This window comes from Pristiophorus japonicus, chromosome 7 (genome assembly GCF_044704955.1).
Source record: "Pristiophorus japonicus isolate sPriJap1 chromosome 7, sPriJap1.hap1, whole genome shotgun sequence".
Taxonomy (NCBI): Eukaryota; Metazoa; Chordata; class Chondrichthyes; family Pristiophoridae; genus Pristiophorus; species Pristiophorus japonicus.
The window spans coordinates 116922899-116937450 of NC_091983.1; the positions used below are offsets into that span (position 1 = coordinate 116922899).

Here is a 14552-nt window from a genome sequence, read left to right on the forward strand (position 1 = left end):
ATTGTGAGAATTGGCAGTCGATACCATTTGAGATCTGTGAAGAAACAGAAAAAGGAGCCTTTCACTGTTTTTTTTGTTGCCTTTTTCAAATACGTTGAGAGTCAGTGTCGAGCGTCACTATGTCTATCTTGAAGGTAGCATTGTGGCGCTAGCTAGAGCTGTGCAATACTGAAAAATATATAAAATACTGTCTGTGTTTCTAGCACCATGCCAGAGGGGATTGTCCCATACTCCACATTTATGTAAGAAATGCTATGCTGTTTTTAATAGTGAATTATTCATTAGTAGAACAAAAAGGGAACGTAGGCTTTTTTTTTCATACAGAGGGTTTTCCAAGACATGGAATGCTTTACTACAGATGGCTACTGAGGGTGCTGAGCACCTCGAGTTTCATCGCCGAGAGCATGCAGAAACCAAGCGCAGACAGCGGAAGGATCGTGCGGCAAACCAGGCTCCCCATCCACCCTTTCCTTCAACCACTGTCTGCCCCACCTGTGACAGAGACTAATTCCCACATTGGGCTGTACAGCCACCTGAGAACTCACTTTTAGAGTGGAAGCAAGTCTTCCTCGATTCCGAGGGACTGCCTACGATGATGATGATGACTGAGATATTAAAACATCAATTAAAACAGAATTGAATAACTATCTGAAAGGGAATACTATCAGAAGATATGGAGAAAGAGCAGGGGAACAAAATGAAACTGGATCCAGTGAAGTGCTAGCACCAGCACAGGTGCAATAAGGCAAATGACTCCCTTCTGCCCTGTGACTTCTATGATCCAATGAATTAAATATTAAGCTTACATTGTAATATTTAACAAACACCATAGGTATAAAAGGTTGCTTAATATCCTACCTGCTTTACAATGCAACAGGTAATGCATCAAAGAGGCAGGTAAATTTGTGGAACTAATGTAGGACTGGACACAATATGTTACAATAGGGATTAGGAAAGAGACCACACTTGAATTTGGTAGAGATGGTGGGAAGTTTTAGAGGTAGGGTAGACCTACACATAATCAGAATCATCATTAAATTGAGTATTATTGTAGGTAGAAATCACAGAGAACAACATGAACCTGAGAAATTACAACAATATTGATTGGGGAACAAATTGGGGAAATTAGTAGAGGAGAAAAACAAAACTCCAGTTGAAAATTGATTTGAGATTTCTTGAAAAATTGTTTGGGAGACTTTCCTTCTTTATTTATAAGCAAGTGTTGCAATAAATAACATAAACCACATCAAAACACAATTGTATCAGTTCAGTTTGATGTTAGAATGATGAAAATAACATACAGTTTTTCTGACTCTTCTCCCACTCCACAAGAAAAGATTTATTAAAAACTTTTAATGAAAATCATGCTTCTTTAAACATATGAATTGGAATGGTACAAAAAATAAATGTCCCAAATAGAAGTTGGTAGGTTAATGTAAAAATCTACACTTAAATAGTTAAAATAGGCAAGTTTAAAATATTATAAACAAAAAATACAGATTCATAGATTTAAGAAAACAAAATTAAAAAATAAAAAAATAAATAAAACTTAAGCTTAAAATTGTTAAAAAGATTATAATACATGACAATAATGCTAGCCCTTGTGTGTGAAACTGACCAAAACATGTCTAAAAGATGTAATGTCACACTAATCATACCAGATCAAACTGATATTTGGTAAATTAAATGACAAATATGGAGCTGAGCTATCTTGTCTGGGAGGATCTCAGAGACAATCCGATCTTGCTGATCACAGATGGACTAGCAGTAAGGATGCTATATTTTACCTCAACAACCCTGGGAAGAGGAAAATCAGCCAGGGTCCATACTCACAGTAGCAATTCAGTGACCGCCTGCTGGGAGGTACACATCTATATGTGTGTGTGTGTGTATTGTATAAAATCAGGATCAGGCTTGGCTGATAGTCTTTGCATAGTTGTACAACCTGCTGTCGCTCACTGTCTAGCCTTAGATATGAAAACCAGACATTTGGGAGATGTACTGGAGAGTTGCTGTCACTTGTACCCAAGTTAGTGCCTTTAGGAGATAAGGAAAGAAAATTGGGGGGAAAAAAAATCACAAAAAGCAAGAAGAAAACACAATGAGCTGGATTTTATTAGTGATGGATTTCTTCATCGGTGAGCAGTATACTACAGCAGTAGCTCCAGGATTAGGAACCATCTATTTTATTTATTTCTTACTGTTTTGATCTCTTCACTAGATCATAAAGATAAGTACAGGTAACGGAGGTAACTGGCCTATTTAGCTAATCCTACCACAGTAATCTATGGTTCCCCTCATCTCAGCAATGTGAACGGTTACAGTATTTCACTCCCTTGAATGTCTCCACTAGCATTTAAGAATCTTTGTTTTCATTTTTAACAAGTATGCAGATAAATTACAAGATTTTAAAACATTCTTGGTCAGCTTATATTGAGATTTCCCCCCAACAATTAACAGGCTTGTCAAACCAGCTGATTTCCCAGAACCTTGATTATTATAAATCTCACAAAACCTTCTCAGCTGCTGATGGAATAAGATGCAATCCCTTTGTTGCCTCTCCAGCACACCATTAGAAAATGTAGGAAATGAGAATTATTTATGATAAGCATGAACTTGTACTGTGCGATATTAGCGATAAATGCATTCATAGGTTGATATAAAATGTTTCTGTTGGCATTTAAAATGCCTTCATTAAAAGCAGCATACAAAGGAATTTCATACTAAAACACTAACATTTTAGTTACTAATATCACACAATGTGATTTCAACTCAAAAATAAATAACTGCAAACATTTTCCTTGAGTTCTTCTGTAATATTGATTTTTTTCCTCTAATTGTCACTTTGATATTTGGAACATTTATTTTCCTATTCCTTTAATTTTTCAATTAAACACTGAACAGCATCCGTAAATTAAGATAAAAATGAAAGTGAAAAAAACTTAGCAGTATTATGCTATTGACAAGTACACCTGCTCTATTGGCCATTACTGAGTTCTTGTCAGGAATGTGTAACAAATTAAAGGGCCAGATTTGGGTAGCGGACATTTCTATCATTCCAGTCAATCGAAATGTTTCCTGATGTATATGCAATAAACTAGTAAATAAATAATAATAATTCCCCAAACTATATACTATAATGCTACATATAGAAGGATATTCATGTCATAAACATATACTCTGAGAACTCAGTAAAGGAAATATATTTTTTTATTTGAAATACAGGTGCTTTTAAGCAGTTTAGTGGCATCTGTTGACAACAATGACACTAGCTCGGGTGTGTGCACTGTTTCTTACAGAGGTCATAAACGGAAACTTAAAAACAATACTTTAAAAGAAAGGTAACAGTTGGTTCTCCAGGCTTCAAATGACATTTATTACATTCCTCTATATTACAAGGCAGCAATCTGTTAATAATTAAAAGAAAAAAGAAAAAAGATCCTGTTGTCATTTTATACAGAAACCAGAACATGCACAAATGCATATCACATTTGATGAGGAATCTCCGCGCAGAAGCTAAAGACTTCCCTTAAAATGAAATTGTTTTTCCCAGCATAATTGGCTCTTTTTTTAACCCTTAAAGGGTTAGTCACGATATTTGTTGTGCTAACCATCAGGAGTTCTAATTTATTTGGTGGGGCAGGGGTTAATTATGCATAATGTTGTATAAACTTAGGTATATCTACACTTTCGGCTTCAACTTTAGTCCTTGAAATGATTAGCAGTGTCCATGAAGGTCAGGAATAAGGATTAGAAGTAGGAATCCAGCGCTGGATCCATTATACAGTGCACCTCTATAGGTTAGCTTGTTAATACATAGCAGCATCAGAAATCTCAGCAACCAAGTGAGGCTTTTAATGGACAGTGCTCACTGTTGTGGGTATCTGTTTCTTATTCTGCCCTCTTCGTTTCTTGTTTTCAGGCTTTTCTTTCCTTACTCGTTCTCCTCTGTTGTCTTTATTTTCTTTGCCCCTATTGCTATCTTTAGCTTGTTTGCCTTGCGTCGCTTCTTTATTGCCTTCTTTCCTTGATCTATTTTTCTTATCTTTGCCCTTATTTCCTAAAATGAAAGTGCACAGATTAAGTACCAATAATACAGTTGAAAGTTTAGAACACAAGAATACATAGAATGAGAAAAAGTATAGGTATGTCCAGCCTGTTCCTTTATCAGACCATGAAGAATCTGCTCTAACATGAACCCATTTCCTATCCTGAGGAAGGTAAATGCAAATCAAGTAAAACTTTAGAATACCTATCAAGTCTTAAATCCTACATCACACATCCTAACCTAGTTAAATGCATTTGTTTTGGTCTGCATCATAGTTGTTGCACATCTCAATTCTTTAAGTACATTTTAGCCAATGGATTAATCATCATTATTATAGGCAGTCCCTCGAAGCGAGGATGACTTGCTTCCATGCCAAAAAGGGATGAGTTCACAGGTGTTTCAAAGAAGGATCTAATATTCCAGATCCCAAACTACATCTTGAAGGGTGGAGGATGCCCGTGCGTGAATTTTCTTAACGTGTGGTGGCCGTTGTTAATAAACAAGTATAGACTGCGGCTTTTGGGATATGAGGTAAAACATCTCCTGCGTACTCAAGTATCTAAAAATGAGCTTAGCTAATGTGCATCCTAACTACATTACCTTAAGACATCCCCGATCGGTAACTTATCACAGTAGCCCTACTCTACACTTGTTGTTATTTATAATATACATATCTTCTAGTGGCTGGATGAAGAGCTGCTGCGGAAGCAGTTTTAGGCCAGATTGCCTCCGCCCCCAAACCCCTTCCTAGCTGGGAAAGGTGTAGAAGAAGTGAACAAGAATAAAATGCCCTTTCTCCTTATGTAAAAAAAAGGTATGTAAAAAGATATTAAATATTATTTGTATTGTAAAGTAATTGTTTGCAAATACAGGTATACCTCAAATCATACAGTGCAAAATAAAACTTTGGTGAACAGCTGTCAGATCATTTTAAAAAGTTGAAAAAAATGACCCACATCTCAAGGAAAAAGAACCCAAATACCTTGATCATTAATCAACAAAGCACGAAACTTAGACATAGCCACAGAGTTATTGTTTGACATTTTCTTATAATGATGATATTACATTTCACAGCTGCACTACAAAAAAACAAAAAAAAAGATGTTAAACACAATGAATGGCGCATCCTGAGGCCCTCGGGTGCATTTCGGCATTTTTTAGTCATTGATGATAAAAGGACCTTGAGATCATTGCACTTCTGACTTTTAGTACGTTGCAAACTATTTAGAGTAGTCGAGATAAAGGGGGAGGGTTTTTGTCGTAGCCAATATGTCTTTGTCCTCCGTCGGAATCTTATCAGCTGGGGAATGCTTGCTTCCTTCATCTTTCTTCTTTTCCATTTCCATTCTGACTACGCAAACTATGTTCCTATCGCAGTCATTGTGAAACAGCTTTGAACTCCTGCAATACTTCTATTTTGTTTCAAGAATGTAAGGCTCAAAGTTTACTTTTAGGAAGCTGCAGCTGTGTATAGTGCATTGAGAAAGACTCCTATGAGCACCGCAAGCACAGTTGACTCAAGACTGTACAGTGAAAGCATCATTTTGGTGTATATGATGTTCGAGTATTCCTTTGGGAGTCAGGATTTCCCCCTGCCCCCCAATTTTTTCCCCTCTATGCATACTCCCTCATACCTTACATTTCCTATTCCTATTTCCTCACACATGAGAAATTTGATATTACAATAGCATGATATGGAACCATACAGTCCCAGGTTCGGTCCTTGGTCCAGAATATAGGCCATTCAACCCTTCGAGCCTGTTCTGCCATTCAATTAGATTGTGGCTGATCTGTATCATAACTCCATTTTCCTGCCTTGGTTCAGTAACCCTTAATATCCTTGCCTAACAAAAACCAATCAATCTCAGTTTTTAACTTTTCAATTGACCAATCCTCAACAGCTTTTTGGGGTAGAGAGTTCGACTACCCCTGTATTCTGTGCTGAGTTAACTGAGGCTGATGTTGGAGTACAGGGTATTAGAATTGGCCTCAATGCCTCTAGACTAGAGAGGGGGGAAATCAGCCAAACTTCTTGCTCAATGAACAGGCACCATGCCCAACTTTCTTTTCCCACCTGGCCAGATTATGCTATCTTACTGCCATAACCTCAGCAGAAACTTGGGCCCCATTTCTCTTCCTAGAACAGTTTGAAGACCCTCCAGTGTGATTAGAAACACCTGAGGCTACTGAATGCTGAGTCATCATATTTTGCCATTAATGATCAAGTGCTTCTTGGCAAATTAAAGTCCTGAAACCCACTATGCCTTGAAGGATGATGATCATACTATTGAGTCTAGTCATTGTTTGATAGTATGTACTAATTCCCTAACACTGCAATTATCTATTCTACCCATTTGAGTATCCCTTTCATCATCTCCCTTATCCCTTCTGCAATCCCTATCCTCATCCCTTCTACAATTCTCATGATCATCTTTCTTCCTCATCGTGTCGGCAATCCCCATCTTCATTTCTTTCACCCATGTTGGATCCCCTAGGTGTCACTTGCTCTGCAACGCCTGTCCTCATCTCTCTCATGTCATTTGCAATCCATGTCCTTGTCTCCATCCTCCCCTCAGGAATCAGTCACTCTCATCTCCAGAGGTGAGTTAAGAGTGGCTGTCCTTGACATCAAGGCAGAATTTAACTGTGAGAAATCAAGGAGTCCTAATAAAACTGAAGTAAATGGGAATCATGGGAAAAACTCTCCATTGGCTGGAGTCATACCTACCACAAAGGAAGACGGTTGTGGTTGTTGGAGGCCAACCATCTCAACCACAGGACATCGCTGCAGGAGTTCCTCAGGGCAGTGTCCTAGGCCCAACTATCTTCACCTTCTTCCCTCCATTACAAAGTCAGAAATAGGGCTGTTTGATGATGATTCCAGTGTTCAGCTCTGTTAGAAATTCCTCAGATAATGAAACAAGCCATGCCTGAATATAGCTAGACCTAGACAACATCCAGCTGGAAAGTGACAAGTAACATTCGTGCCACTTAAGTCACAGGCAATGACCATCTCCAACAAGAGAGAGTTTAACTACCTGCCCTTGATAATCAATAGCATTACCATTACCAAATCTATCACCATCAACATCTTGGGGTCGCCATTGGCCAGAAACTCAACTGGACCAGCCATATAAATGCCATGGAGACTAGAGCAAGTCGGAGGTGCGCAATTCATTTCCTGCCTCCCCAAAGTCTCCTCTCCACCACCCATATGACACAAGTCAGAATGTGATGGAATACTCTCCAGCTTTCTGGATGAGCGCAGCTGCAAAAACACTCCAGTAGCTCAACACCATTCAGTACAAAGCAATCCATTTGATCGACAACCCATCTACCAGCATATACATCCACTCCCTCAACCATCAGCACACCAGTAGCTGCCCTCTTCTCAATCTTCCTCGTTGCCATGCTCCACCTCACAGTCAACAAGCTCCCCGCTGGAATGGAACTAAACTACAGAACCAGTGAGAACCTGTTCAACCTACACCGTCCCAGGCTAGGTCCAAGACCACCCCAACCTCTGTCGTCGAACTACAGTACGCGGGCGACGCCTGCGTCTGCGCACATATAGAGGCTGAACTCCAGGACATAGTCGACGTATTTACTGAGACGTACGAAAGCATGGCCTTACGCTAAACATCTGTAAGATAAAGGTTCTCCACCAGCCTGTCCTTGCCACACAGCACTGCCCCACAATCATCAAGATCCATGGCGTGGCCCTGGACAACGTGGAACATTTCCCATACCTCAGGAACCTCTTATCAACATGAGCAGACATTGACGACGAGATTCAACACCACCTCCAGTGCGCCAGTGCAGCCTTCAGCCGCCTGAGGAAAAGAGTATTTGCAGACCAGGCCCTCAAAACTGCCACCAAGCTCATGGTATACAGGGCTGTAGTAAGACCCGCCCTCCAGTATGGCTCAGAGACATGGACCATGTACAATAGACACCTCAAGTCGCTGGAGAAATACCACGAACAATGTCTCCGCAAGATCCTACAAATCCCCTCGGAGGACAGATGCACCAACCAGGCCAACATCCCCAGCATTGAAGCACTGACCACACTTGATCAGCTCCACTGGGCAGGCCACATCGTTCGCATGCCAGACATGAGACTCCCAAAGCAAGTGCTCTACTCGGAACTCCTTCACGGCAAACGAGCCAAAGGTGTTCAGAGGAAACATTACAGGGATACCCTGAAAGCCTCCCTGAAAAAGTACAACATCCCCACTGACACCTGGGAATCCCTGGCCAAAGATCGCCCTAAGTGGAGGAAGTGCATCCGGGAGGGCGCCGAGGCAGTGGAAAGAGCATGCGGCAAACCCACCCTTTCCCTCAATGACTATCTGTCCCACCTATGACAGGGACTGTGGCTCTCGTATTGAACTGTACAGCCACCTAAGGACTCATTTTTAAGAGTGGAAGCAAGTCTTCCTCGATTCCGAGGGACTGCCTATGATGACGATGATGAGTAGCTGCAATATATACAATCTACAGGATTGCAGCAACTTGCCAAGGCTTCTTCAACAGCACCATCCAAACCCCCAACTGCACCACTAGAAGGTAAGGGCAGCAGTTGCAAGGGAACATCATCACCTCCAAGTCACACACCATCTTGAATTGGACATATATCACCATTCCTTCATCGTCACTGGGTCAAAATCCTGGAAAGCCCTACCTAACAGGAGTGTGGGACTACCTTCACCATATGGACTGTTATGGTTCAAGGAAAAAGCTCACCTTCTCAAGGGCAACTAGGGATAGGCAATAAATGCTGCCGATATCCTGAGAAAAATGTTTTTTAAAATCCTTTTCTTCATATTCATCACCTCCTCTCTAATTGAATTTTCTTACGCCCCTATAATATCTTACCTTATCTGCTCCTCTCCTACTACTTGTCCTTTTACATAATTCTGCATATGAGATCTTGGGGCCAAAATTGCCCCTTTTTATAAGAGTTGCAGCCATGGGTCGGTAAGGACTCACCGCTTGGTTGGCGCGGAGGGGCCGCCATTCTGAAAATTGTCCTCCCTTATTTTTGCAGTGGTGTATGGGACCTCCCCGGCCATCTGCCTGCTCCGTTGGGCACACGCCGAACCCCTTACCGACTGACGCCGACCCCGTTTCCACCCAGTGTGGGAAATTGCCCTGCGAGAGCAGATCGGCCGCCACTCGGTGCCCCCGACAGCTTTCCCCGGTGGGAAGCTGCATGTGGCTAGGGGGCACATCCCCTTAAAGGACTCTCAAGTTGGCCCGACAATGGCAGCCATGGGTTCAGCTGGGTACCGAGCTGCTGGCCTGGCTGAAACCCTCCCTGGCCCAGTGAGTGCCACTAAAGTAGCTGCAGAGCTCGCAGCGGCCCTTCCCTTTAACTGACTCAGAGTGGTGACCGAGTTGACAGAACGGCACTTCTGTCCCGCACCCGCCTGGAACACCGCCCTGCTTCCGGGAAAAAAAAGTCCTGAATTTCACTCGATTCTTCGCCCCATGCATTGGGGTGGACAAGAATACTTACAAAACGGTTACGGTGCCCCGTTTGTGGCAGAGGGCAATTTCAGCCCCCTTAGCTTTAACAAATAGGGAATACAACACAAAAAATCAGTACAAATTATTGGTTAGACTGCAGTTCGTGCTGATCTTCCTCTTCCGGCTTTGTCTGGGAGTAATTAGTACAGAGCACCCCAGAAGTACACTCCACCAGACCCAGGAGCTGAGAGGTCAAATTTGTTCTTGGGCCTTGGTGGTGCAATTTTAACTGCAGCAATAAAGAACAGAGAATGCCTGGGCATATCCTGGGCTTTTAAAGCACCAGCACCATTAAAGGGGCAGGCACAATTAAAACCAAATGAGAAAGAGAAGATTGTTTTTGCAGATAATGGGGTAAGATTAATCTGTGCACAACTTCTGATGAAGAAAGGTGAGTTTTTAAATGAATGTATGTGTGTGAGAAGCTGCGTTGATGGTCTTCACATTTACTTAAAGCTGGTGTCCCCAGTAAACAAATTTATGCTGCTGTATCTTGGCTGGTCTGGCAGCAACACTCCAAATAGCCGTCCAGGTGCCGCTGCAATCTGCCTTGAAGGAAGTTGGTAAGAGGGTGGCACTGTGGTACTAAGCAGCTGGTGGAGGAACAGGGAAAACAAGTGTAGGTGTGAAGAACGATACGGCAGGAATAGGAGGAGGGCACTGGATTGACTTTGAGGTTTATCTTTATATTCCAAGTGACATTGAGCAGGTGCCTGGTCAGGGTGAGGAGGGATCCTACTGTGTGCGACAGGGAAACAGATCTATGTGAATCCGGAGAGGCCGAGGGGAATAACTTCAGCAACTGTAAAGGGGGATTGTGGTTGTTTCCCCCCCCATTTGCCTCCAAATAAGGCCGGGGTGGGTGTGACACCGTAGTAAACATAATCGCCATCAGTAAGTCAAAAGACCAAAAGCATTCTGCAACAAGGGCAAAAATAAAGACTTCTCTTGGCAATATCAACCCATCCTTTAAGTCAGACAGCACTGAAACAGAAACTCTGGAATCAGTTGTCTCAGGTTTTTGCCCCTGAACTTCAGCTTAGGTGCAATGGTCTCCGAAATTCATTGACATTATTTACATTAATAGATTCACTTCAGGCACAGTCGTTACATAGAATATACAGCACAAAAACAGACCATTCGGCCCAAACAGTCCATACTGGCATTTATGCTCCATTTGAACCTCCTCCCATCCTTCCTCATCTAACTCTATCAGCATTATTCCCTTCTCCCTCACATGCTTATCTTGCTTCCCCTTAAATACATCGATTCTATTCACCTCAACCACTCCCTGTGGTAGCGAGTTCCACATTCTCACCACTCTCTCGATAAAGTAAATAATACTTTTAGTTGGTGATCCATAGTACTTTATAGTACCTGATATTTATCGATTTATCATTCATTTATTTAATTTTCTTTTGTTTGTCTGAATGGATCCCGTTTGCTATGTCGCAGCTCTCAACTTCAGATCCTGGAAAGAATTGTGTCGTTTGAGCTGAGCCCCTCTCTACCCGATTGATACAGATTAGTCAGGTTGCAGACACCAGAAAAACCAGAAGAGGAAGTTCATGTGTGGTGCTTTTCAGGAGCAAAATGAGAGCACTCAGGCACCTGTCCGATGCCCAAGTGACTCCCACCTAAGCATCAGACTGGTGGAGCGCACGCCTCCTGCAATGAGCTGAACCTGCCTCTATTTCTATATTCAAGTTATTACCATGCCCAAGTGGAGGAAATTAACCCCCAAGAAGTCTTCATTAAAGAAATGTGCAAGAGATTCTCTGAACAGTTTCTGACTGTACAAAGCCTATAAATGATGTGTGGATTAGAAAGTGAAAAAAGACATGCAGCTACCTTTAACAATACAGTTATGTGGACATACCAAGATTCAGAGGGCTCTGGCCTTCCTTGTCACTTGAGGCATATTGGTGTTGGATGTAAAGGTGAGGTAGTCTTAATGCTTACTTCATGTAAAGAAAATAGAGCTCAGCTGCACACAGACTTGCTAACAAATCAATGTTGGCCAGTTCGTGCCAAGCTGCACTTAGTTTATCCCAGTTTCTCCATACCCCTCGGCTTTAGGTCATTGCATCATGTTCTGAACTCCTTTCTGGATTTTGTGTCTGCACTTCTGACCATGCATTCATGCAAATGAAAATTGCTGCCAGGTTTTGAAGGACACACTAGTTTTAGCATGTTGGATACCCGTGCCAAATAACTTGGCTGCATTCCTCATTACTTCAGCCACAAGTCACTCCAGTTTAATGGCTCACTTACTCTATTTTTGCAATCTGAAGCTGCTACTACTCTCTATGAATTTTCAGCATTGTGATCAGTATATCCCAGCCTCAAGGATCTTTATGGAGATAATTTGAACAGATTGGAGTCGATTTTCATTCACCCTGATTCAGGGAGCTAACAAGGTGATAGAGATTGAGAAATCAGCGCCACTAGTCTTCTACTGATTTTGGGCTCTGCTGAATCTTCCAGTCAGGCCTGGGGTGGGCATATGAAGCTGCTGTCTGAAGCAGGCGGGAGCTTCATTAACATATGTGAAAGGGGTCAGGGAAGAATGCCGCTCCCTCTCCAGCTGGTGAGTGTATTGGACACTGAGTCCCTAATACGTCAATAAAACCTGGTGGAAAGGATTCCGTCGAACCTGCAGTTGGGAGACCCTTTCAGAGGCCTTGAGATTTTACAGATAAGTATTTCAGACCTGTTAAAGGCCCTTCTTGTGTTTTTTTCCAATTGCCACTTAGGCTTCCCTGAGACTTTGTGCCAATTGTAATTTTTTTAATTTCCCCTGAGCTCCAGAGGGTTTTCAATAGTTGACATGTTCAGAGGAAAAAGAGTTGTTGTGCATGGATGCCAGGCAGCTACCCGAGAGCTGCTACATGTCCTCCTAGCGGCACCTGCACCCCTGCATCTGCAGAGAGAGGTGGCGTTACCTTATTTAATCAGCATGTTGGTGAAGGCTTCTTGTCCCGAAGGAAATTATACTGGCAAACCCTCGGTGACACCTTAATAGGATGTGAATGCCTGACTAGCCATGCTGCTGACAGGTTCTTCAGAAGCATGCAATCACAGCATGTCATGTCATATGTGGCACTGCAAGAAAGAAGGCGTAAAAGGGTAATCAGGAGCCAGCGTTGCCTGTTTCCTTACATCAGCCAAGAGGCCACCAATGATATATGTAGGCCCTGGCAAACCTACCTGGGAATAACATGCCTTGGCAAACCTACCTGGGGAGCAGGCAGGGAAGTGGAACTGAGCCCAAGATCAGATCAGCCATGATCTTATTACATAGCAGAGAGGAGCCAAATGACCTACTCCTGCTCCTATTTCTTATATTCTTATGAGCATGGGGACTTGTCTCCTCAGGGTCTGGGTCAGCAAAGGAGCAGATGCCAAGCTGCGCCATTTCCTGTAAGCACGCCTGCAGCTACCATGTAGCAGAGGACTTGAGGGACAGTAATGGTCAGTTGCGGCCTGCACCTTCTTGCAGGCATGCTGCAGTGCTGACCTATGGGTTAGTGCTATGGATGACACAAAAGGCAACTCTCCTCCCAACTATCTCCTGCAGCAGAAGCCGTGAAAGAGGACACCAGGTTTTGGACTCTGCCGTGCCGTGCGGTCAGTTATCTGCAGACTCATGTCCATATCTAGGTGTCCCTTTCTGTTTAACTTGGCCTACCAAATTCTGATTCAGGGGAAGAAATTTGGCAGCTTTGCACCTCACGTTAGCGCCTGCGGGGGGTGGTAATGGGGCGCTAAGGGTTTACCGAATTCACCAACGCCCACGAAGTTCCCTGGTGGTTTTGCGCTGGTGCTAGCACTTACCGCCTCGCTCTCTTGTGCCCTGTAGATCGTGAGGTCATCTGGTGCGCAGCTCCCCATTACCGCCCCAGATATGATATTCATTCCCGTCCCCTGCTGCAACGCTGGGCGTCAACAATGGCAGCAACAGAAGGCTTCGTCACCTCGGCTTCCCGCGTGGGGAGCAATATTTAAAGGCAGTGGTGGTCAGGTAGGGAAACTTTATTCTTCGCACCAGTCTGGTGCTTGCTGATTGTTTTTGATGGCACATTGCTGTGTGATTCCTCAGCCCTCCATTCTCTGAGAATGCTTGGGCTGTAATGGAAGTCGTGTGGGTCCTGTGACCCCACAGAAATAGGAGGAAGAATCTTGCAACGCGGCAATAGTCCTTCCCTTTAAACAAGGGAAGGAACCTCTGAGGCTGGCAGCACTGCACTGAACATTCTTCAGCGTTCTGCCACTACTGCTCATCTCACACACGTTAGCACTCTAAGACAAGTAGTAGTTCTTGATTTAGTGCTCAAGCTGAAGTTCCCGGGATGAAAAAAAGATTATTGCCTGGTGAAACTTTTCTCACTTCTCAAGAAGAAGAAGAAGAAGAAGATGACGACAAGAAGAAAAAAGAGCAGGAGTAGATTATTTGACCCCTCGAGCCTGCTCCACCATTTAATAAGATCATGGCTGATTTGATCATGGACTCAGCTCCACTTCCCTGGCCGCTCCCCATAACCCTTTACTCCCTTGTCGCTCAAAAATCTGTCTATCTCCACCTTAAATTTATTCAATGCCCCAGCCTCCACAGCTCTCTGGGGCAGAGAATTCCATAGATTTACTACCCTCTGAGAGAAGAAATTCCTCCTCATCTCAGTTTTAAATGGGCGGCCCCTTATTGTGAGACTATGCTCCCTAGTTTTAGTTTCCCCTATGAGTGGAAATATACTCTCTGCATCCAACTTGTCAAGCCCTCTCATTATCTTATATCTTTCGATAAGATCACCTCTAATTCTTCTGAACTGCAATGAATATAATCCAAACCTACTCAACCTATCTTCATAAGTCAACCTCCTCATCTCTGGAATCAACCTAGTGTACCTTCTCTGAACTGCCTCCAATGCAATTATATCCTTCCTTAAATACAGAGACCAAAACTGTACACAGT

General features: G+C 42.9%; 1 protein-coding gene across 1 annotated transcript in view; it reads right to left on the bottom strand.

Moving 5' to 3' along the window:
- Nucleotides 1-3778: 3778 nt before the first annotated feature.
- Nucleotides 3779-14552, bottom strand: part of LOC139266840 (R-spondin-3-like) — a 116197-nt gene continuing 105423 nt past the window's right edge. Inside the window, exon 5 of the mRNA XM_070884446.1 lies at nucleotides 3779-4060. Coding sequence (XP_070740547.1) covers nucleotides 3855-4060 — 206 coding nt within the window. The 3' untranslated portion in view covers nucleotides 3779-3854. The remainder of the gene's footprint in view (nucleotides 4061-14552) is intronic.